General features: G+C 35.8%; 1 protein-coding gene across 4 annotated transcripts in view; it reads right to left on the bottom strand.

Annotated features, from left to right (window-relative positions):
* LOC149542709 (uncharacterized) overlaps nucleotides 1–13,053 on the bottom strand; it is a 204,088-nt gene extending 191,035 nt beyond the window's left edge. For 3 of the 4 annotated variants that reach the window (XR_016355500.1, XM_089797587.1, XM_089797588.1), the window contains exons 1-2: nucleotides 12,921–13,053; nucleotides 12,457–12,785 (exon numbers count right to left, since the gene is read on the bottom strand). Coding sequence is in view for 2 of the 4 variants with exons in the window: in XM_089797587.1 (XP_089653713.1) it covers nucleotides 12,457–12,549 (93 nt within the window). In the remaining 2 variants the exon portion in view is untranslated. Of the gene's footprint in view, nucleotides 1–12,456; nucleotides 12,805–12,920 lie in introns of those variants that run through there. The other variant, XR_016355501.1, reaches the window with a different exon arrangement.
* Nucleotides 13,054–24,272: the final 11,219 nt, after the last annotated feature.

The following is a 24,272-nucleotide window of genomic DNA, read 5'->3' as shown; positions in this document are numbered from 1 at the left end:
GACAACGTATAAAACATATATATATAATCAAAATTCATGTTCTAAACCATTACCTTTGTTGTTCTATGATGGCGTCTCCATTTTTTCTTTGTATATAAATGTATGATGCCACCATGATATTAAAATAGTATCTATAGTTTGTCCCTATTGATATATGTATAAATATATACATGCGTATATATCAAGAGGATATGAGGTTAAAATAAATCATAATTCTCCGAATTACACATGTATATAGATATACGTATTTTAATAGGTATGACCTTCGGTATAATAATAGCATGATGGAATCATTTGAAAATTTTATATATATATATATATAAGATTTTCAAAAATGAACTCTTTAATAATTCAAAACTTATACCTCTTCATGAGAGGCGACCATGTACACTTGGTGCCACCTTTTCTTTTAAATCGATGAACTTAAAACTAATGGTCTTGATAGAAACTGCCACCTTAAGCCATGGCTCATTCGAGCCCAAAGAAGATTTAAGACATTTCATGTCTGGTGGAGATGGCATTCTTCTACTTATCTCTGCTCTTACTGTTCTACCTACTCACCGAGCACAATACCTCTAATTCAACTCACGCCTCTCCAAACAGTAGTCGCATTTCAATCATAGTCAAGTCGGCTTGAGCCGCTCGACAAAGGCTCCTTAATTCCCATAAAGCATTTGTTTCAGGTTATGTTGGTGTTTCTATATTCTTTCTTCATACCTCTTAATTGATGCAAGTATTTTCTAGTTGGATAAATCATGCATTCGCCTCTTTTTAAATTATGCATCAGCTGTACATTCAATGTCTATACACTCGGCTTACGTTCTGTTGATTCTCTTTTATTTTCATTCAAGATCAATGCAAACTATCAAATATCAGATTGGGATCGATATACAATATGAGAGACTTTCATAAAGAACAAGTATTTTCCCTTTTGTGATACGTTTGTGGTTTGTCTTTTGTTTAAACAAGTGTGGTTCTAAATCATAAAAGCGGCATGTTGCCTGATTTGAAGTACATCTTTGAATCGGTTGTACACCAACGATGTACTAGCCAATGGATAGTATTCCATGACTAACAAGTTGAACAATACCAAGGACTCACCCTAGCTGGAATGGCCAACGAAAGAGGCTGAAGAGGTAAAGAAAATCCTTGCAAAGGAAGAACAGAAATCAGAACTACCATAGATGATAAATTTTATAATAATCTTCTACAGATTTTCCAAGTAAGCTCATGCTTGTCCAATTTATATACCCTGTTGTCAAGTCGATTGATGGTGATCGGGTATCATAAACCCATCTAAATCCTTGTCCAAGGTCATTTAAAGGCATGTTTGCCTTCCATTTGATCACATGATGTCAGTGGTGCCAGTTAATCAGGCATGCCCGCCTATTACTAAGCGGACATTCTAAACACTGGTATGCTCAGATTGTTAGATTGATAGTGCCCCAAGCCTAATCCCAGGGTAGGGAGAGCCTTTCTTGTCAAAAGATTGTGTAGAGATTGATAAGGTCCGTAGTTGGGAGGTTAAGCCTAATTTAATGCTTCTCCTCTTACCAGAAAGCCGAGGTTTGCACAACATCATCAAATACCTCAACCAGATTTTGTATTTTTCTTTTTCCAATCTTTATCATGCAATTTCTTTATCATAATTAATATATAATTCATGGAATGAATGGAAATGATTTAGTTTTCTCTTGTATTGTTATAGAAATCAGATAGTTATTTTCAAGTGAAATGGATTGTAAGGTATTAAAGATGTTTACTTCGGTAATATGGTTATGTATTACTTTCCAAACTGCTTTTATTTTTCAGAATTTAGTATTTAATTTCAGTCTAGAAAATTTGTATGTTACAAGTAAGACTAAGAGAAGAACGTAATAAACAATCATGATAATAATGCCGATGAGATTAAACATCCATCAATAGTTTATAACTTGCAAGGGTTATATAATCAAGAGACACGATAACAACAATTTGAAGATTAACTTTAAATAAAAGCTATGATTTTTATTAAATAAATTTGTTACTAAAAAAGCTGACCCAATACATATGAAAAGGTGCAATCCTTTAGCTTTGCAAAATATAAATGGGAAGCTAAGCATGCTCCATTTGGCATAGAACCTAAGAGTAAAAAATATATTATATATTAGATACTTTATAAGAATATATATTTTGGGGTAATGACCAGTTGGACTTGGATAAAAGAATTATATATGTGGCTTAGAAGCACTAATGAATTAAAGACTTATAACAAAATATAATATCTAAATCCTATTAAGCATACAAAACTCAAATATGGCCTATAATATATGTATAGAATCATGATAATTTATATTATATAATAATAATTAGAATTATATATGAATGTTAGGTTTTATGGATGAATATACATATGTTCAGCACTTATTACTATTTTGGCCTAAGAAGAAAGAGGCTAAAATTGCCCAAGGAAGGGTTTGTATACATACAAGAAATGGTTATCTATCCCAAGATAGGGTAGGGATCAATGACCCTGACCACCTTGCGGGCATAGTCGCAAGAAAGGCTAAAGGGCTTGAATCTATAAACTTTGAGGGAGCCCATTGCAATTGGCATCTACAAAACTTGTATAATACCTACTCTTTTCGTCTTTGAGTTGGAATAATAATAAGGTTGGATATGAGTCTGAACAAATATACAAATAACTTATAATCTAATTAGAAAAATAAATATTTCTTTTAACTTGAAATGCCTTGTATCCCTTAGCTTGGGACATAAATATCAAATATATGTTCATTTGAAAATAACTTAGACTAAAGCATTACAAGTGGCATCAAAGCACGATCTTGCCATCCTATAGAGTAAAAAGATAAAACAAAGAACCATTATAATAAATCTAAATTTATACCAATAAAATATATAAATATATATAAAGAATGGATAATATCTAAAAGACCATGTGAATGAATGGAGGAAGTAGGTTAGGGAATTGTAAAAGTATGCATTCCTGCCTTTTATGGGCCAATAGGTGAGTTGTCATAGTAGGATGTTGCACACTCTTGGGCTTAATTGGGTTGAATAATATATAGGCATAAATCGTGATTGATAATAAAAGATGCATTTAACTTTTTTTGTTAATCAATTAGAATGTGTGTTATGTGTATACTCTATGTATGCTTCGTGTCTTCATTCATTTATGTATATAATTTGTGTTTCCTTTGTCTCTTCATGCATTGTGCACTCTTATATTCCATATTTTCAAGTGCATAATCCATAAATGGTTCTACTTTGGTTTATCTAGTGTAATAGAATAACCAGAGAGGATGAATCTAAGACATAATATCACTCAAATAAGATGTTGGCCAAATTCAGTCGACACCATTATTAAACGGTCTAAGATCATCTTTGTAGAATATTAGAGAAAACTTGTCTTAAGTTATAAAATATCACCTTAAAACAATAAAGAAACATGTAGTTTCTTGAGGACAAGCAATTTTGGGGAGGGTAGGACTATGACATCCCCATATCCATAATAAGAATCGATTAATAGTTCGACATCAATAGGAATAAATGAGTCCAAGGAAATCATTTAGTCGGTACATAAGTATGATTAACACTGCTATTGGTAAAGGTAGCTAGATTATTGAAAGCCTATCGTTGTTACTCAAATGTCAAAAGCTAGCTACAAAAAGCAGATGTATTTATAGAAACAAAAATCGGGCTTATTTCCAATTAGAAGTCACATCTCATCTATTCTACAAAGCACGTAAATATTGAAAGAAAGCAGCCCTTTAATACAAAAGTGACTACACTTGCCAAGACAATATTTTAGCTAGACTTATCAGATATCAATTCATGTTTGATTAATATCAAAAAAACAAATGGTAATTTGGAAAAGACAAACTCATTAATCGATTAATGGTCAAAGATTGTGAGTTGGCTCATAGAACGAATTAAGAACTTATGTAATCAACAACGGGTCAAAGAATATTGACATCACTTAAGTATTGGAACAGAGATAAGACTAGTCATAATAACTGACTATGCAAATACTAAGGACATTGACAAAAGCATCTAAGTATTGTCAATGCCGCTAAACCATGGACAACAATAAGTGACATGGAGCGATCGTGAATAAGGTACAATTATAGTTTAATCAGAAGCTGATGTTAGTAAGAAGAAGGGAACAGCCAAATAAACAATCATGATAAAAATATTTGATGACATTAAATATCCATCCATAGTTTATAACTTGCAAGGGTTAAATAAGGAAGAGACGCGATAACAAAAAAATTTAGTGTGATTTTTTATTAAGAAGACTTGTTAGTGAAAGAGCTGGCCCATTGTATATGAAAAGATGTTATCCTTTAGCTTTGCAAGATATAAATGGGAAGCTAAGCAAGCTAAGCATACTCCATTCGGAATGGAAAATAAGAGAACTAAAAATATATCATATATCTGATACTTCATGAGAATATAAATTTTGGGGTATCCAGTAGTTTGATTTAGATAAAAGAATTATACTGTTAGGAATCTTGGGTTATGAATCTCTATGTATGCAAATGGTAATTCAATATTAATAAATACTGAATATTATTATGTAATTCTGAATCTTATGTTTGCAGTCACTGAACTCCAAAGGAAGAGCATTAATTGATTTCGATACTCTTCTCTTTGTGATCAGTCAACTAATATAATATCTCCAAAAGGCATAAGGAGGAACGGTTTTCACTGTTCAAGCATGTCTCTTAAAAGACACACAAAGCCAAAGTCTAATATGTTAAACAAACCCGATTGGGTATGATTAATTTTTGAACCTTTTGCAAATGCACCCAATGGTTATCGCCGATGGCTATATGCTAAACAAATATCACTAATAGCCTTTGATCTATCATTAGCGATGGATCATGAGTGATGGATCCATTCAATAGCGCACACATGATCGAGATATTGATCAAGGATTTACATCCCAATAAAATCTAATCGCTCAGATTTTCATACCTATGAGTGATATGGATAATATCAGTTTAATGCAAGGATTATGTCATAGAAACCGGTATACATACATGCACACGCATGTGCATATAGTTGCTAATGTTGGTATATCCTTGGATTCTGACCGACACTATCATATCTTGACACTCCCTCTTAGCTAGGGAGAATAACTAAGTATGAACCATTTTAGATATCACCTAACATGTGTTATCAAGGAGTATACAGATCATCAAGTCAAATGGAATTCGTATATCCTAGTTATGGTATGTGCACTAATATCATGTCGCATGATGTCTACCATTACATATCATGGCATGTCCACAGATATTACGACACATAATATCCACCATGATTATCTCATTAATAACATATTGATACACAACCGATATCAAGTCAAAATAAGTATCAGAGGGTAGATCCACCAAATCAGGCATTCATGTTAATTTGGATTCCTTTTGAAGCTCCAAGTACATTCATCAACCTCTTGACCTCCTCGTCCAAGGTTGCTTCTAATGAAATGCTATTTTCCTCTTCTTCAAAAATGTTTCAGCCAACAACTTAGTTCCATGACTGTAAACATTTAAGTATCCATCTATCCTCTAATATCAATTGAATTAGATCCTCTAGTTACTCCCTCTTGTCATAGAAAGATAATTTTCTTTAATAGACTCGCATCTTCTAGCATGATCAACATATGACTTAGATCCAAAACCACTTTGGAGCTACAGTGCTAAGATTGAGTCCTCTATAATGCCTTGGTAGCATACCTGATGTACCATTCTTCTTTTCCTCCATGAACATCTTCAAAGACAAAGGAAAAGATCAAGGCAAACATAGCTCTTATAGTACATCTAGATGTACAAATAAGAGAGAAACTTCAGTGAGTAGATAAATGTAATACAGTAATACTCAAAGATAATGGATACTTATTTGTGCATCCTTGATACAAGTTGTTTCAATGAAGGTCCATATACATCAAATCATAAAATGCCATCTTAGTTTATTTGAGAATGAAACATCTTCCCTCTAAAGATGGTTCAAGTGGGAATGAAACGTTGGTTATTATTCCCCCCACAATGTAAAATTCCCACTCTTTATCGTTTGCATCACGTCATATATGGAAGACTTCATCTCTAACTTCATTGGCAATAGATGACTAGAGAAAACCTCATGTTTAAGTGTAGCAGCCTAAGTGTCGAGAGCCATAATGGATGCTAATAAGCTCCCTTTCAAGGCTGTAGGAATATCATGCTACATGAGATGTTGGTGTATGTCATTTGTTATAAACCATCAATTGTTGAGATGTTTGGTAAATTATGTTCTTCATTCCTTTCAAACTACATCCCTGTTATCTCTGTCAAAAATCCTCCATATCTCATGTTTGTTCCACCACTAAAATACTCAAGAATGTGATCTTTGCTCATCATGGTAGGTCACAATGTAGGAATAGATCTCCTTTATACACATTGAAGAATGATGACCAATGTAGGTGTATCAAATTCTCTATATATTCCCAGATGGTAACACTAAAATTATATGGTCTCACAAATATTATTTAGGCAATCAGATTGACCCTTCAAATTAATGTTGAGTGGAATGCTTGTTATCTGCAGAAATGGAGAGTGCAATTTGATGCAATGTCTTCTTAGGAATTGATTAAAATTCTTATAATTCCCATCATTCCAAGTCACAACTTCTAGAGATCTTCAGATCCAATGACATAGCCAAAGCAAAAAAGTTTGTTGAATCCACACTAAGCATGTATTGTTATCTTAATCACTCACAACATATGAATGTAAATGCATATGAAACAACACTTTTTCTGAAAATTTGTTTATTTCTGCATAAACTTTTATGCTATAAACAGTGCATATTCTTCAATATGAGCCTTTTCAAATGATGTATCCTTGCTTTTATATTGCACTCTTAATTTGAGTGGACATAACTTTTCATGGTGTCTCTAGTTTGTAATTAAAAAATCACTCTAGTAAACCACTTAATTCAAAGCTCTATAAATAAACATTTAGTTACTACCCGCAGTCCATTTGTATGTACTAGCCAAACTAATCAAATCCTCTCTTTTTTTATCGAGACCTTGGCAAAATGCTTGTTTCCTTATTTTGTTGTGCTTTCATCAAAATATATCGAGCTGTATATATACATTGACCTTTCATATCTTCATATACAATGATAATAATTTAGGAGGCCCGGTAAATGTATATTCATTTGTCTTTATGGCATACTTGATTATTTGTTCTAATTTGAGTGCTCACAAATTCCATCGCTGAGTATCATTTGCACCAATTATCGTTGACTGTATTTTCTTCTCATTTATCACCGTTGGATATGTTACTATGTCACATGTCATATATCGCATATGCTGTTACTGGAGTGCTTTTTTTAAAAAAAAATTGAACAAAGGCAGATAAGACATATTGAACTCATGATCAATTCTCTCTGCAACTGATGTATCCTCAGGTTTTACCAACTCACTGCAGTAGAATCAAATCGTACACAAAATGCCTAGTCATCCAGAGTGTCAATCTAATATTTCTCCAGTGTCCGGGGACAACCAAAAAAAATGTTCTAGCAATGATCTCCTTCGTATGCTCACACATCTGTAGATGATGGTCCTTCTATTTTTGCTTCCATATAAGTTTTCTCATGTCTTTATAACCAGCTCTGATACCATGTTAAGAGTCCCAGGTTATGAATTTCTATGTATGCAAATGGCAATTCAATATTGATAAATACTGAATATTATTATGTAATTCTGAATCTTATGTTTGCAGTCACCGAACTCCAAAGGGCAGAGCATTAATTGATTTCGATACTCTTCTCTTTATGGTTGGTCAACTAATATAATATCTCCAAAAGGCATAAGGAGAAACAGTTGTGATTGTTCAAGCATATGTCTCTTAGAAGAGACACGAAGGCATAGTCTAATATGTTAAACAAACCTGATTGGGTATGATTAATTATTAAACCTTTTGCAAATGCACCTGATGGTTATCGAGCATGATTATATGCTAAACAAATATCACTTACAGCCTCTGATCTGTCAGGAGTGATGGATCATTCACTCGATCTGTTCTGTAGCACACATGATCGATATTGATCAGGGATTTACAGCCTGATCCAAGAGATAGATAAATCTGATCGCTCAGATTTTCATACTTCGAGTGATCTGGATAATATCAGTTTAATGCAAGGATGGTCTCACAGAAACTGGTATACATACATGCACACACGTGCATACAGTTGCCAATGTTGGTATATCCTTGGATTCTGACTGACGCTATCATACCTTAACAAGCACTTATGAATTAAATACTAATGACAAAATATTATATCTAAATCCTACTAAGCATACAAAACTCAGATGTGGCCTATGATACATGTATCGAATCAAGATAATTATATTATATAACAATAATCATAATTCTATATGAATTTTATGTTTTTTTATATGAATATACATATGTTTAGGAATTATTACTATTTCGGCCTGAGAAGAAAGGAGCTAAAATGTGTCCAAGGAGGGGCTTGCATAAATCCAAGCAATGGCTATCTATTACAAGATATAGTAGGGATCAGCGACCCCAAGCGCCTAGCGGGCATAATCCCATGAAAGGCTAAAGGAATTGGATCTATAAACTTTGAGGGAGCCCATTGTAGTTGGTATCTAGGCAACTTGGATAACACCTACTCCATCCATCTTTGAGTTGGAGTAGTAATAGGTTGGATATGAGTCTTAATGGATATACAGATAACTCAATCTGATTAAATGAATGTAGTTGGACCTTTAACTTCAAAAGCCTTATATCCCTTAGTTTGGGACATAAATACCAAATTTGTACTAATTGGATGTTTCATGAGAAAAACGAGAAGATGGACATGAAGTTTCATGAATAGAGTGAGCAGTTGTTGGCTTTCAAATGCCAAGTGGTGGACATATTAAGCAGTTGCAGGCCTAGGAATATGATATTAAAACTCTATGGAGGCAGCAAGAAATTGATATGCAGCAGCAAATGGAGGTCCAACAGGGACAGTATGAAGAAGATTATTCTTTTCAAGCTTCTCCTCAACAGCAAGACCCTAATTATCACGCTCTCATTCACTCTCCAGGGTAGGAGATAAGAAAGGCCCAGTTTGAGGAGGACCTTGCAAGAAGATTGGCTTTAGCAGAAGAAGAGACAAGGCTCAAGCTTGCTCAAATTCAAGCAACTAAAGCACAAGAGCCTCCAAGGAGAAAATTTGCTAGCTTTAGACAGAGAAGCCCTCCTAATCTGCAAGACTCCACAAAAGAGCCAAAGGCCCACTCACGAGAAACATTGCTAAATCCATCTAAAGAAGAGCCACCCAAATGCAAGTTTAATAGCTTCAGAAGGAGTGAACCTCCCTAGATTTCCATTCCATACTGCAATCACCAAGAGCCTCGAGCTCCTCAGCTTAATGTTGAGTGGCCGCCTGAGGAGAGGAAGGAGACAGAGGAGGATGAGGTGGTTCACACCCTTGAGGAACCAAAGATAGTTGATCAAGCTTCAGATGGCGAGGAAAGATCAGACGTGCTGTAGGAAAAAGAAGAGCAAGACCATCAATTGCAGCAGGAAGACAAGTATGAGAAAAAGGAGGAAGAAAAGATAAATGCAAGTTATGAGTTGGAGGATGATTTTTCCAGCATCATAATGAAATTCTGCTCAAAGCTTCACACCATACCGGTAGCTCCAAAGGAGACAGCTCATGAACAAAAAGAAGAGGTGGAGATTATTTCTTCACAAGAGAAGGAGCCACTTCCAAACCAGCAGGATACCACCATTGCAAAGCACAACACGGTCAAGGTTGATTGCTTAGACCCGAAGCCATCAGGAGGATGCCCCATAAGGCATCTAGCTCTGCAACAAATCAACATTTTGCCCCCAATCATGCTTACTTTTGAGCAAGAGAGTGAGTTCTACAAGAGTGAGCAAGTCTTGCTCAAAGTGACAATGTCCCAATGCTGGAGAGCTTCATTGTTTTCAACATTGGGAGGCTATTCCATGCAACAGTATGTTTGTTATACTTGTTGATTCATTTGACTGCTTGCATGCATGGAACAAGAAATCAACTTGTAAGGAAGGGCAGCTATTTCAACAAGCTAGTCAATGGTTTTGTTTGATTATTTTGTTTGTAAATATCTATACATAGTAGATTAGTTGTTTTCATCTTTCCAAGAAGTGTGCGTGCACAGCTATTCCCTCCTGGAGATAGCAAGCTTTGTAGTTTTGTTGGTTGCAGATTTTTGTGAAGTTATAAGTTAGCTAACGCATCGTTCTCTATTGGTGACTCTATGCCCAATGGATTGCTTAAAGGCCACTGGTCTCATGCTTAGCAAGCAAGCATCCCCTTTGAGTTGCCAGAAATGTTGGCTATTTTTACCCCATTCAGCCCATCACTGATAACCGATCTAAGAGATTTGCAATGGGCTAGATTCTTTGGTGGGTTAACACACAGAATTGCGGTTAACATTTCGTGTTGTCCTTGTTCGCTATTTCATAGTGCCACTTTCATGCCATTTGTGAAATAGTGAAGCTCGCTATTTCGCAAAGTTTCCTTGTCTTTGCGAAATAGAAAGGTTCGCTATTTCAAAAAGTTTCCTTGTCTTTACAAAATAGAAATATCGGTTAACTTTATGTGTTCCCACATTTTTCCTACCACATGTCTCCATTCTGTTTATTTGGTGGTGTTGCAGTGTTTTCCTAGGGTTAAAGTGTCAGAATTGTGCCATGTGGCAATGGGTAAACTTTTTGTGTTATCCCATTGCGCTATTTCGCAAGGGTCATTTTTAGCGGCCCACGAAATAGTGAAAGTATATGTTGTTTCTTCCACCGTGCATTGGAAAATGTGTCAACTATCAGATTAAAAGGTTTCTTCATCAACAGTTGTGTTTTAATCATTCATTGGGAGATTTTTTGCATCCTTTAGGTCGTCCATTTCAAATGGAAGATCCACATCGATGGTCCACCACTTTTGGGGCAGATCTAATCTTTTCCACGTGGGTCAACTCTACAAGTGTACATGGGTGGGTTAAACTTCATGTTATCCCATTGCAATATTTTGACAGCGGCTTGATTTGATTTCTTGTGGCCACGAAACATTACAGGGACTATTTCTTTAATGTTGGGCGGCTTCTTGGGCCTTGTTTGCACAATACCAATGCATCTCCATGCCTCTTCAATACTTGTAATGATCAAATCTTTTGGGATTGATCATCCTTACGGCTAGGTGCTTTCATTTTTGGGTTCTTCCTGTCACTTCCAAGAGCAAATTGCACAAAGATCATATTTTCTTTTGATATTCATTTAATGATCTTCTCTGCAACTTTAACTCCATGGTGGTCGGGATTTGAACTTCGTATAAAAACGAAGTTATGCCTGATCTATAAAGGCAAAGTTTCTACATAATTCGTGGGTTCTTCTCTGTTTGCATTTAGCAACAACATTATGCTTTGCAATTATAATCCTTTTGCCTTCCATTAATGGAATCTCTATTTCTTACCTTCTCTTGTCATTTTGTTGTCTAGTGCATGTATGTGCCTTGTAGTAAATGTTTTCTTTCTATTTTCTTAGATTTATATGTTGTGTTTAATCTACTGGCAATTATTGCATAGTGAAAATTATCTTTCCTTTCAGCATTTGGTTAGTTTCAAACCTCCATGTGTTTTCTTGGAAGATAAATTAGAGTTGAGAGATGTGTATTTGAGTTTCCATTGATGTGTAGTGCAGCTATAGGCAGAGTTGTAACCATTGTTTCAATTTGGTGCATCACCCCCTTTCCCCTTCCACATATATTTTCATGCAATCTCTCTCCCTTTTCCTCCCAAGCTTTAGTTTAGATGCATCCTGATTGTAAAGAAGCCGACCTTCTCTGGAGATTCAACCTCAAAGCGCAAGTCCCACACTTGGAGGTTGTTCCCATGTTACACAAGGTCACTTGAGGGTCATACCTCAAGCGAGGGTTGTCAATAGGAATTAAGGGGGGGGGGGGGGGTTAGCGTGTAGTTAATTCCAACTGCATGCCATCATTTTGCTCTATTTCGGGATCATTGTTTCTTTTACATGCAACTTTTGATTTCTTTTTGTTAACTGCTCAAATTAAGGATCGTTTTTAACGGAAACTCTTTCAACGTAATTTGGTGTTAGCTGCATGTTTTCAACCACAATTTGTCCTTCAAATGACCGCTTACTATTGTATAAATCATGATTCTATGCATATTATAAATATTGAATAATGAGAAATCTATTTTATTCTAAACAACTCTGTTTTCTTCTATATTTTTATATTTCTGCAAGTATTGTTTTTCAAATCCTAGCAGTTACAGCTGCCAACTCTACCAGCAGAATTGACGAAAGAAAAGACGCATCATACCACATACATAGAAAGCTGAAGTAATTTAATACTCAAGCAAGAGAGTGGGAGACTAAGTCGCAAAGATTCACTTACCAGCTCCCCATTGGAGCCAGCTGCAATTGCCCTGAGGTCAAAAGTCCGACCAGCGCTTCCCCCAGAAGAGTGTAACTTGTATCGAGTATTCATTGTCCAGTTGTCAATTTCACTCTGTTTCGGTCTTAAGTTTCAATTCCCTGATACCCCCTGCAATTTCAAACATTCCAATTCCACAGAGATACTTGGTTTAGTTTCTCCATTGTCGCCTACATCAATCTGCTGGATTGTGCAATAGCATTCGCTTGCGGACAGGAGGAAAATCTTTGCCTTAATTCCATAATTGAAAGTTTCAGACAAGTCTCGTGAAGTTCATTAATGGCCGACCTCTGGAGACACGGCATTGCACAAAGTATCTTAGACAAACAAATTCAAAGATGTCCTAATAAAAAATTCTTGACTATTTTAGGTAACGACAATTCTGGTAATCGAAAGTAAGTAAAAGATTAGACGCGGATGCTCACTTTCGCAAAAACTGGTATTTATTTGAAATTGCCTGAAGTTGACGAATATATGGTAATGACAGTGGCAGTTGAGGAATCACGGGAATTTTTGCCCGCTTGCGCTTCTCACACGGGGGCGGCCAACCTGTCGACATCGCCATTACAAAAGCGGTGTGACGTTGTGAGTAGGGAATACTCATGTCCCTTAATTGCTCGAACCTGGCAATAATGTTGAGGAATCGTGAGTCGACTACTTTTAGTATTCGTTAATGCATTTGTCAATATTATTCAAATTATTAGGATCGTGAATTTCAAAGTTCACTTGTTCGGGACTTTAAAGTTGAGTAGTTGGACTTCAAAATGTCATCCGTTTTATCGTTTTGTTCTTTTATACTCCATTTCATTCTCATTTTGTCTTGTGTTGAGTGCGTCTTTCCAGCATACGATTTTGATTGCAGTTAAAGCAACTTCATCGCATCAAATCAAAACTTTTCTTTACTTATCATGTTTTGTACAAGTTTTGGAAGGCCTTTTCAATTGTTTCTAGTTTTATTTGTCGGATGGTTGTTAGAGTTAGTAGTGACAATTCATTTGTGAGTTTTGGGAAGAGGTTGGACTATTAGAGTCTTTTGCTTTATCTCTTTGAGTTCTCAAAAATTAGTTTTTTTCTTGTTGACCAATCAACTCATAGAATTTAAAAGATTAAAACAAATTTCAAATGTTTATATTTTTTTCTAATTTTTCATTATTTTTTAAATCACATTTTTCATCTATTCTATTGGATCATACTATTTTTGGTATGGATAAAATTCAATTTTCTACAACAAAAATACAAATATTTTCTAACAACTCTATCATGCATTAATGAATGCATTAATTACAATTTTATCTTTTATACATTTGTGACAAGTTGGTTAGATTTTCAAAAAAGTAACATTTTTATCTTTCGTCTTCTACCTCACACCACTTTGAACAAAAATGAATGTCTAATCAATATGCAAATGATCTTATGCCTCGGGGGAAGATAAAAAGAAGAGTCTTCTTTCAAAGAATCAATTACTAAAACTAAATCGAAATCGACAAAGAAAAGATTACCAAGTTCAAATGTTTTATATTTCTTATTTTAAATATATTTATTAGTTTTACATTGATAGTTATTTCTTTAAGTTTACACTATGTTTTACTAGCTACTATTTTACAATGTTATTCTAAATTTTTTTATATCATTTTACAAATTGTAAAACTAATACTACCCTCAAACTTACTAGATATTTTGGTAGTTTGAATTAAGTAATCAACAATTTATTTTTAAAATTAAATATTTCAACTTCTAATTGCATTGGTAGAAATGAGTAGTTCATTCATATAATATAATTTCTATTGTTATTTTTATATTTTTTAAAATAACATATTTTTTAATATTTTTTAAATTCTCTTCAACTCTCTCTCTCTATCATTCTACCTTTACTTGTCTTTAAAATAAAATGTTATTTCTTTAAGTTTACACTATATTTTACTAGCTATTATTTTACAATCTTACACTAATTTTTTATACCATTTTACAAATTGTAAAACTAATACTACCCCTCAAACTAATTAGATATTTTGGTCGTTTGAATTAAGTAATCAACAATTTTATTTTTTAAATCAAATATTTCAACTTATAACAGAATTGTTAGAAATGACTATTTCATTCATTAAATATAATTTCTATTGTTATTTATATATTTTTTTAAATAATATAATTATTAATATTTTTTAAATTATCTTCAACTCTCTATCATTCTACCTTTACTTGTCCTTGTAATAATATATCATTCTCTTTTTTAGGTCTCTCTTCATATTCTTCCTTTCTATCTATAAATCTCTGCTTTCCTTATTTTCTAATTATTGGCAGGAACTTTGACGCATTGCATCTCTTGTTGGAATTGGATTGCAGTGCATTTGGTTGAACACTGTAGTTTGAAGTTGCTTTCTTGTTCTTTGCAAGAAATGAGGTAGAATTAGAGTCGCTCTTATTTATTATTTTATTATTATTTTATAAAAATTTAGTTGATGTTTGAATATCAATTTGAAGCTATACTTAGACTGGATTTTGAATTCTAAAATTAATGTTTTAATTAAGTTCATTTTGCCCTATTTATTTCCTCGTTTTAAAGGAGTTGTTCTAGTAAATGTTATTGCTTTCTTGTTTCTTTGTTTAGGGATCAAATTGGTTCTTTTTTAGAATTGAAGAATGGAGTTCTCAAATGGATCTCTATTTGATTCCAATTTCTTGGCAAAATTGATGGTTGAAGTCTCATGTCTAAAATTGTGTTGTTATGTGGTGCAGGAGCACCTAGGCTAACTCCTAGTCCTAACTCTACTCTTTGTTTTTTGGCTTGTACTGACCTTAGCCAAGTTAGTTGGTTGTGTTTGGACCTTAGAAGGTCATGTGTTTTTTCTCCTAGGTGGATTTGACTAGGCTCAGTCCATTCTAGTTTTTTGGGTTTGCCTTGTGTTTAGGTTATTAGGGGTTATGGGTCTTATTCCCTAAAAGTCTGAGGAAGGTATGATTTTGAACTTATCTTGTCATTTATGATGTTTTTACATCCTTTTTCATTGATTGGAGTCCTACATTATCATTTGGGCAAAAAAGTTGAGAAAGATGTCAATTGTAGCCAAAAGTTGTTAGAAAGGTAAAAATGGTGAATTGATGCTCTAAAGGATAAATCATGCATAGCCATCATAAATGAACCATGTTGGACCTACTTCAAAAGTTCCAAGTGATAAATGTCCAAAATTTGCAAAAATGCAAAAGTTGTCAGCAACTTTAAAAAGTTGCATGACAACATTTAAGCAAGAATTAGACATGTCGTGAATCTGAGATTGATGGTTACTCTAACTGTCTAAAACCTCTTGGGAAACCTACAAAACCATGAAATGAACCTATTCCAAGGGTTGGAGTTGGTAAGAAGTGAAGTTTTGATAATAAAGCCATGAAATACAATTGCAGAGTTACAATTTTGTATCTTTTTTATTGCAAGAATGCATTGATGGATTGAAAGTCTCAATTTTTCTTTAGATTATTCTAATTCTTTCTATTATGGTACATTTTGATTTAGATTTCAAGTTTCTTAAAGTTCATTTGTTCATAGTTTTTAAATCTTTTGTTTCTAGTATGTTTGTTGGTTTAGTTTTAACAACTTTTGGAAGAATGGCTCCCCCATAAATCCTCACCATGGAATCATCAAGATTCTTGGGGATATAGAAGAGGATCCCTTGTATAGTGTACATATCAATGGGGGGGCCTAGAAAAGTACGGCTACTATTTTTGATGTGATGCCCTAGGCGAGCCTTTGGTGCATGGCTAGGTGATCACAGTGCTAGCAAGTTAATTTGGATGGATTGAATTTATTGGGTAGTTCAATCTGATTGTTGGAGAAGGAGAAGGGATGTGTAAGGAAGCCACATGTGAGAGGAGATGTTCCCATGACAAGATTTTCTAGGGTATTCATGAAACTCTTGATAATGCCAACAAGAATGATTCAAAACCTTTATTTTTAGGCACCTATATAGGAAGGAGGTGTACAGATAGGTTGGGGACCTAAGGCCCACAAAATCTTGAAGCTTTCTCAAAAGGGTATCCATAATGGAAGTTAGTTTTAAACCTTGTTAAGTGAAATTTGGAGTTGTGACCCAAAAATAAAATTTGGAGGCCTAATTAGCGCAATTTTGTCAAATTTGAAGAAATTGATAAGAAGACCTATGGATTTTGAGTCCAAGAGGTTAGGGGAGGACTAAAAACCATCAAGTTTCATTCCTCACTTCATGTTGAAGGTAGAATGTTCATTTTTGGTATAGTTGTGATCTTGAGAAACAGGTGTGAATGTCCTTAAGATGAGTGCAAGTTGTGAAATCAATGGTGTAGCTGGATGGTGAAGTGTGGAGGGTAGGATAGATATCCTCTTGAGGTTAGGGTGACAAATGGGAACCCTAATAGGCTAGAAGAGAGCCTAGGTGAGTCCTTAGAGAAAGAAAGGACTACTAAGCAATCCAACTTAAATTAGATTGGTATTAGAGCCACCAAAGATTTGGGGCTAGTGGCGTGTTTTTGTACACTAAAGAGTTAGTAGGACAGACAAATATGGTGACTCATGCAAAACTTGCCAAGGAGATGAAAGATCAAAAGGAAAGGAATAGGCTTCTAGAGGAAGCATTAGAGGAGATGAAGACAAAATTGGAGGAAGTTGTTGAGGCTACCAAGAAGATAGACCAAGAAGGAGAAACTAGTAATAAAGGTTAGGAAAAGGTTGATGGGGAAGACATCATACCTAAGCCAACCCCTCCATTATCTAAAGAACCATTTCTAAAATCCATCAAGGCATTGGGTGGAAAATCCCTACAAGAAGTCCCTTTTTTTAGTGCGAAGATGGACCCTAAACTTGTGGTGGAATGGGTTGAAGGGATGGAAAACCACTTTGAGTGTGAGGGGGGCACTGAAGCACAAAAGGCACAAAAGGTCAAGGTAGCCAAATCTAGGTTGAAAGGATCAAAACTAACTTAGTGGGAGTATCTGCAAGAAGAAAGGGAGAAGATGGCAAAGAAACCAATTGCAAATTGGAAAGCCATGGTGACTAAGGTAAAAGAATAGCAACTACCTGAAGATTATGAGATTCAAATACACAAGAAGAGGCAAAGCCTAAAACAAAAAGATATGGATGTGGCAACATATACTGAAGAATTTTAGAAGTTATGTTTCAAATCAGGGACTCAAGAAGAAGAACCTATTAAGGTGTCTAGGTATCTGGTTGGTTGAAGTGGAACATGTACAAGAATAAATTAACCTATGGACACCCACAATAGTCCATAGATGTTTCCAATTAGCATTGAAGGTGGAAGAAAATAACAAGAAGAAATCTGACACCAACTTTAGAGGCAGAGATGGTAGGAATCAATTGGGTAATGGTGGTAGAGGTTCAAACTCAAGAAGCCAAGGGGAAACTAAGTAGATTAAACAACAAGAAGGGAATTCTAATAGAGGGGTTTCAGTAGGGGAAGAAGCTCCAACACTGGGGAAGAGAAAGAAGCAAAAACCAACGTATAGAGCATCCTACTTTGCAACCATGAAGTTTTATAATTGCAACCAAATGGAACACCTTGCATATAGGTGCCTTAAGAAAGGCTCTACTTCCCAAGGGAGTCTAAAAAGAGTCAACTATGTGTAAGAAGAATCTATTAGTCGTAACAAACCATCTAAAGTACCCTTAGAATCAAAAGAAGGGGAAAATCTAATTATAAGAAGGGAATTTATTAAAGAACCTATCAAGGAAGAACCAAGCCAAAGAAGACCACTATTTAGGGTGAAGTGGAAGATGATGGGAAAAGTGGGTAAGGTCATTGTTAGATATTTTTCCCTCCCGCCAAAATTGAAAGATTTGAATTTGAACACATATAACGTTCATATATTTGAATAACTCAAATATTAGGGCATGCAAAACAAATCTATAAAACCTTAGGTTATACCTTATTTCCTAAGTAATTGTGCGATTTAATATTTTACAAGCTTGCATCTCTTCCATCGCCTAATCTTCCCAAATTTGTGGTCATTGCAATCTCACTTTTCCAAAAAGCACAAAATTTATTCTTGTGAGAAAGTGACAACATGACTCATGTCTAGGGTGGGACTTCCTTCTTGCAGATGGTGAAGTTGTCATAACATGGTCTAGTTGGCAAATTTTCATTCACTCTTTGCTTGTGGGCCAACATTTTCTCTACATCTTTCGATCATTGTCAAATCTTGCAACATCAATGGTTGTCACTTTGTCACTTTGTGAAGATGTGTAGGTTTTATTTCCTATAAAATAATGACAGGTTGACATGTGTATGCAATAGGCTCAGTGAAGATAGTGACAACGCCAGTTAACATTGCGATTAAGATGTGGTTTCACAAGCAGTTGTGGTTAAGTCTTAAAGGGTGGAAAGGGTCATATGATATGGTGATTAACTTTTGAAGACCTCATAAGGTGGAAAAAAGAAATAACATGGTTGGTCCACATGGTTTTGTCTGGTTGCTCAACCTAGTTGACTTGATGACTTATCTGATTTGTCAAACCAAAAGGAAAAGAAGGTGGTTTTTTTCCATGATTTGATCTCCATGATCGATCCCAATCACTCTCGAATGAATGCAGGGCTAGAAACTATGCAAAGGACATCTCTCCTCCATTTGGGTTATCCATTTTCCTAGTTATGCATTAAATGGCATCATTTCTATCACTTTAGGGTTTATTCCCGTCAAGGTTTAATGATTTTCATGCCTCTGCAAGTGTACCAAATCAAATCTACTCCTTAGATCGCCCTTGATTGTTCTTTGAGGACTTAATAATAGTGGTTGGACCAATAACTTTTAGTTGAAGCCATCTCAACCATGCTAGATCTATAAAGACACATTTTGAAACCCTTGTAATGATCAATCCTTCTCTATTTCCTTTGGCATTTATTTGGCACGTTGATTGTAAATTCCCTTTGCCTTTGAACTTCATGATATTCTGCCTTACCCCTTTTAGCCATTGATGTACTATGTAAGATTCAATTACCTCTCATCAATGTATTGTGATTATCTGCAATTTGCACGACTATATCTCTCTTTTGGCCTATGAATGATATATAAGTGAAACTCTTCTTCCTTGTGCCACTCATTTGGTTATTTGACCTTCATGAGATTGTGGGATTAAAACAAGTTTGAATCTACATATTTTTTGATGTCATGATAGTTTAGTTGCACATGTATGGGTAGAGATTGGTTTGAACACTCTATTTTGGTGCATCACCTCCTTAGGATAGATTAGGTAAATGTTTTGCATATGCTTTTTCCTCTTCTCCTCTCCAAGTGTAGTTTAAGTGCACCCTAATAGTAAGCTAGCCTTCTCCAGAGACTAAACCTCATTGTTCAAGTCCCACAACTTGGAGGTTGTTTCCATGTTTTAAAAGGTTGCCTTTAGGTAGAAGGGTATGTGCAAGATCATGGTGTACCAAACTATGGCCTTAAGTGCCAGTGAAAAATCAACAAATCAGGTTTATGTCAACTTGACACATAATTTTGAAGTGGTTATGGACTTTATATCAAAAAGTTGTAAGAAAATAATTTGTAGAAAATTGAACTCAGTTTCTAAAATACTAGGCCTTATCAGGAGAAAAAAATAATTGATTGGTCAAAAGTTTGAATTTTAATGCAGTACTAAGAAAATTTCAGGGCGAAAATAAAAAGTAGGTGTATGTCTGACCACCTTAATCAAAATCAAATCATAATATTTTTTTAATATAATTATAGATATGAAAACTAGACTCATGCCCGGATGTGACGCATATTTTTTGATATTTTTATTACAAATAAATAATTAAATATGAATTTTCTACCAAAACTTTTTCGGATTAAAAAAAGTCCCGTGTCTGACCACCCTAACTAATAGAAAATTTGATCAAATTTTTCTTCTTTTTTTTTTTTCTTATACTAGGTGAAGTATAGAATGTGACGCAACTTTTAGATTTAAAAAATGTTATACCGTTTGAAATTTATAGCTATTTTTCATTCAGTATGTCAATCAGCACTTTACAATAATCTTCATTGATAATTAACTAATAAATACTTATCGAACTCAGAATTTGACAGAAATTATATTGATGGAATCTAGAGAGCGATATTAAAAAACCCATTTCGTTTCATTCAATTTCGATCAAAATAACATTGTCAGACGGCTACCCGAAGTTTGAGTATCACTAAAACTCTCTATTAACACGTCTTTGGGGTTGACCGGGCAAGCTTGGTAAATACCAAGCCTGATCGGATATCCGATTCAAAATCGGATATCCGATTTGACATCGGATATCCGATTCGGCTCGATAGTCAAATTCCAAAAATTTTCAAATTTTGGAGGGAAATTTGATTTAAACATTCTAGTTTTTTATTTTTAAATTATTTCGCTTATATTAATATGTAAAGGCATATTTTAATATATATTATATATATATATATATAATAACGTAATGTAAACATACAAGATATAATCTAGTAATATATAATAATATCTTATGTTAATCTTATTACAATCTATAAATATAATATATATTATTATTATTTTTACTAAATATAATAACGTAATTTATATATATAAAATATGTATTATATATTATTATATTAATATGTATGTTATTAATATATTTATATAATAACGTAATATTTTCATTAAATATAATAATGTAATATGTATATGTATATATATATATATATATATATATATTATTATTATTATTATTATATTGATATGTATATTATTAATATATAAGAGTCAAAGGGGGTCATAGGGTGACCTATAACCCTCTTTGACCCATTAAACGATGATATATGTCTCTAGGGGTCCTAGGACCCCTAGGGACATATTCGAATGGGTAATATGGGTCAAAGGGGGTCATAAGGTAACCTATGGCCCTCTTTGACCCATTAAATGATGACATATGTCCCTAGGGGTCCTAGTATTCGAATGGGTAATATGGATCAAAGGGCGTCATAGGGTGACCTATGACCCTCTTTGACCCATTAAACGAAGACATATGTCCCTAGGGGTCCTAGGACACTAGGGACATATTCGAATGGTTCATATGGGTCAAAGGGGGTCATAAGGTGACCTATGACCCCCTTTGACCCATTAAACGACGACATATGTCCCTATGGGTCCTAGGACCCCTAGGGACATATTTGAATCGTTCATATGAGTCAAAGGGGGTCATAGGGTGACCTATGACCCTCTTTGACCCATTAAACAATGACATATGTCCCTAGGGGTCCTAGGACCCCCAGGGACATATTCGAATGGGTAATATGGGTCAAATGGGGTCATAGGGTAACCTATCACCCTCTTTGACCCATGAAACGATGACATATGTCTCTAGGGGTCCTAAGACCCCTAGGGACATATTCGAATCGTTCATATGGGTCAAAGGGGGTCATAGGGTGACCTATGAACCTCTTGACCCATTAAACGATGATATATGTCTCTAGGGGTCCTCATACCCGTAGGGACATATTCGAATGGGTAATATGGGTCAAAGGGGGTCATAGGTCTTTGACCCATTAAACGACGACATATGTCCCTAGGGGTCCTAGGACCCCTAGGGACATATTCGAATGGGTAATATGGGTCAAATGGGGTCATAGGGTAACCTATCACCCTCTTTGACCCATGAAACGATGACATATGTCTCTAGGGGTCCTAGGACCCCTAGGGACATATTCGAATTGTTCATATGGGTCAAAGGGGGTCATAGGGTGACCTATGAACCTCTTGACCCATTAAACGATGATATATGTCTCTAGGGGTCCTCGGACCCCTAAGGACATATTCGAATGGGTAATATGGGTCAAAGGGGGTCATAGGGTGACCTATGACCCTCTTTGACCCATTAAAAGACAACATATGTCCCTAAGGGTCCTAGGACCCTTAGGGACATATTTGAATGGGTAATATGGGTCAAATGGGGTCATAGGGTAACCTATGGTCCTCTTTGACCCATTAAACGATGACATATGTCTCTAGGGGTCCTAAGACCCCTAGGGACATATTCGAATGGGTAATATGGGTCAAAGGGGGTCACCCTATGACCCTCTTCACGCATTAAACGATGGTATATGTCTCTAGGGGTCCTAGGACCCCTAGGGACATATTCGAATGGGTAATATGGGTCAAAGGGGGTCATAGGGTGACCTATGACCCTCTTTGACCCATTAAACGACAACATATGTCCCTAGGGGTCCTCGGACCCCAAGGGACATATTCGAATGGGTAATATGGGTCAAATGGGGTCATAGGGTGACCTATGACCCTCTTTGACCCATTAAACGACGACATATGTCCCTAGGGGTCCTAAGACCCTAGGGACGTATTTCAATCGTTCATATGGGTCAAAGGGGGTCATAGGGTAACCTATGACCCCCTTTGACCCATTAAACGACAACATATGTCCTTAGGGGTCCTAGGACCCGTAGGAACATATTTGAATCATTCATATGAGTCAAAGGGGGTCATAGGGTGACCTATGACCCCCTTTGATGCATTAAACAACGACATATGTCCTTAGGGGTCCTAGGGGTCCTAGGACCCCTAGGGACATATTCGAATGGGTAATATGGGTCAAATGGGGTCATAGGATAACCTATGACCCTCTTTGACCATTTAAATGACAACATATGTCTCTAGGGGTCCTAGGACCCCTAAGGACATATTCGAATCGTACATATGGGTCAAAGGGGGTCATAGGGTGACCTATGAGCCTCTTTGACCCATTATACGACGACATATGTCCCTAGGGGTCCTAGGACCCTAGGGACATATTCCAATCGTTCATATGGGTCAAAGGGAGTCATAGGGTGACCTATGAGCCTCTCTGACCCATTTAACGAAGACATATCTCCCTAGGGGTCCTAGGACCCTAGGGAAATATTCCAATCATTCATATGGGTCAAAGGGGGTCATAGGGTGACCTATGACCCCCTTTGACCCAGTAAACGACAACATATGTCCCTAGGGGTCCTAGGACCCCTAGGGACATATTTGAATCGTTCATATGAGTCAAAGGGGGTCATAGGTCACCTTTGATGCATTAAACGACGACATATGTCCCTACGGGTCCTAGGACCCCTAGGGACATATTCAAATGGGTAATATGGGTCAAATGGGGTCATAGAGTAACTTATAACCCTCTTTGACCCTTTAAATGATGACATATGTCTCTAGGGGTCCTAGGACCCCTAGGGACATATTCGAATCGTACATATGGGTCAAAGGGGGTCATAGGGTGACCTATAACCCTCTTTGACCCATTAAATGACGACATATGTCCCTAAGGGTCCTAGGACCCCTAGGGACATATTCGAATGGGTAATATGGGTCAAATGGGGTCATAGGGTAACTTGTGACCCTCTTTGACCCATTAAATGATGACATATGTCTCTAGGACCCCTAGGGACATATGTTGTCGTTTAATGGGTCAAAGGGGGTCATAGGGTGACCTATGACCCCCTTTGATGCATTAAACGACGACATATGTCCCTACGGGTCCTAGGACCCCTAGGGACATATTCAAATGGGTAATATGGGTCAAATGGGGTCATAGGGTAACTTATAACCCTCTTTGACCCTTTAAATGATGACATATGTCTCTAGGGGTCCTAGGACCCCTAGGGACATATTCGAATCGTACATATGGGTCAAAGGGGGTCATAGGGTGACCTATAACCCTCTTTGACCCATTAAACGACGACATATGTCCCTAAGGGTCCTAGGACCCCTAGGGACATATTCGAATGGGTAATATGGGTCAAATGGGGTCATAGGGTAACTT

Source organism: Cupressus sempervirens, chromosome 8 (genome assembly GCF_028749045.1).
Source record: "Cupressus sempervirens isolate cs-2001-9-10 chromosome 8, ASM2874904v1, whole genome shotgun sequence".
NCBI classification, from domain to species: Eukaryota; Viridiplantae; Streptophyta; class Pinopsida; order Cupressales; family Cupressaceae; genus Cupressus; species Cupressus sempervirens.
The sequence above is the reverse complement of the archived record's forward strand: the minus strand, read 5'-3'. Positions and strand labels throughout refer to the sequence as shown.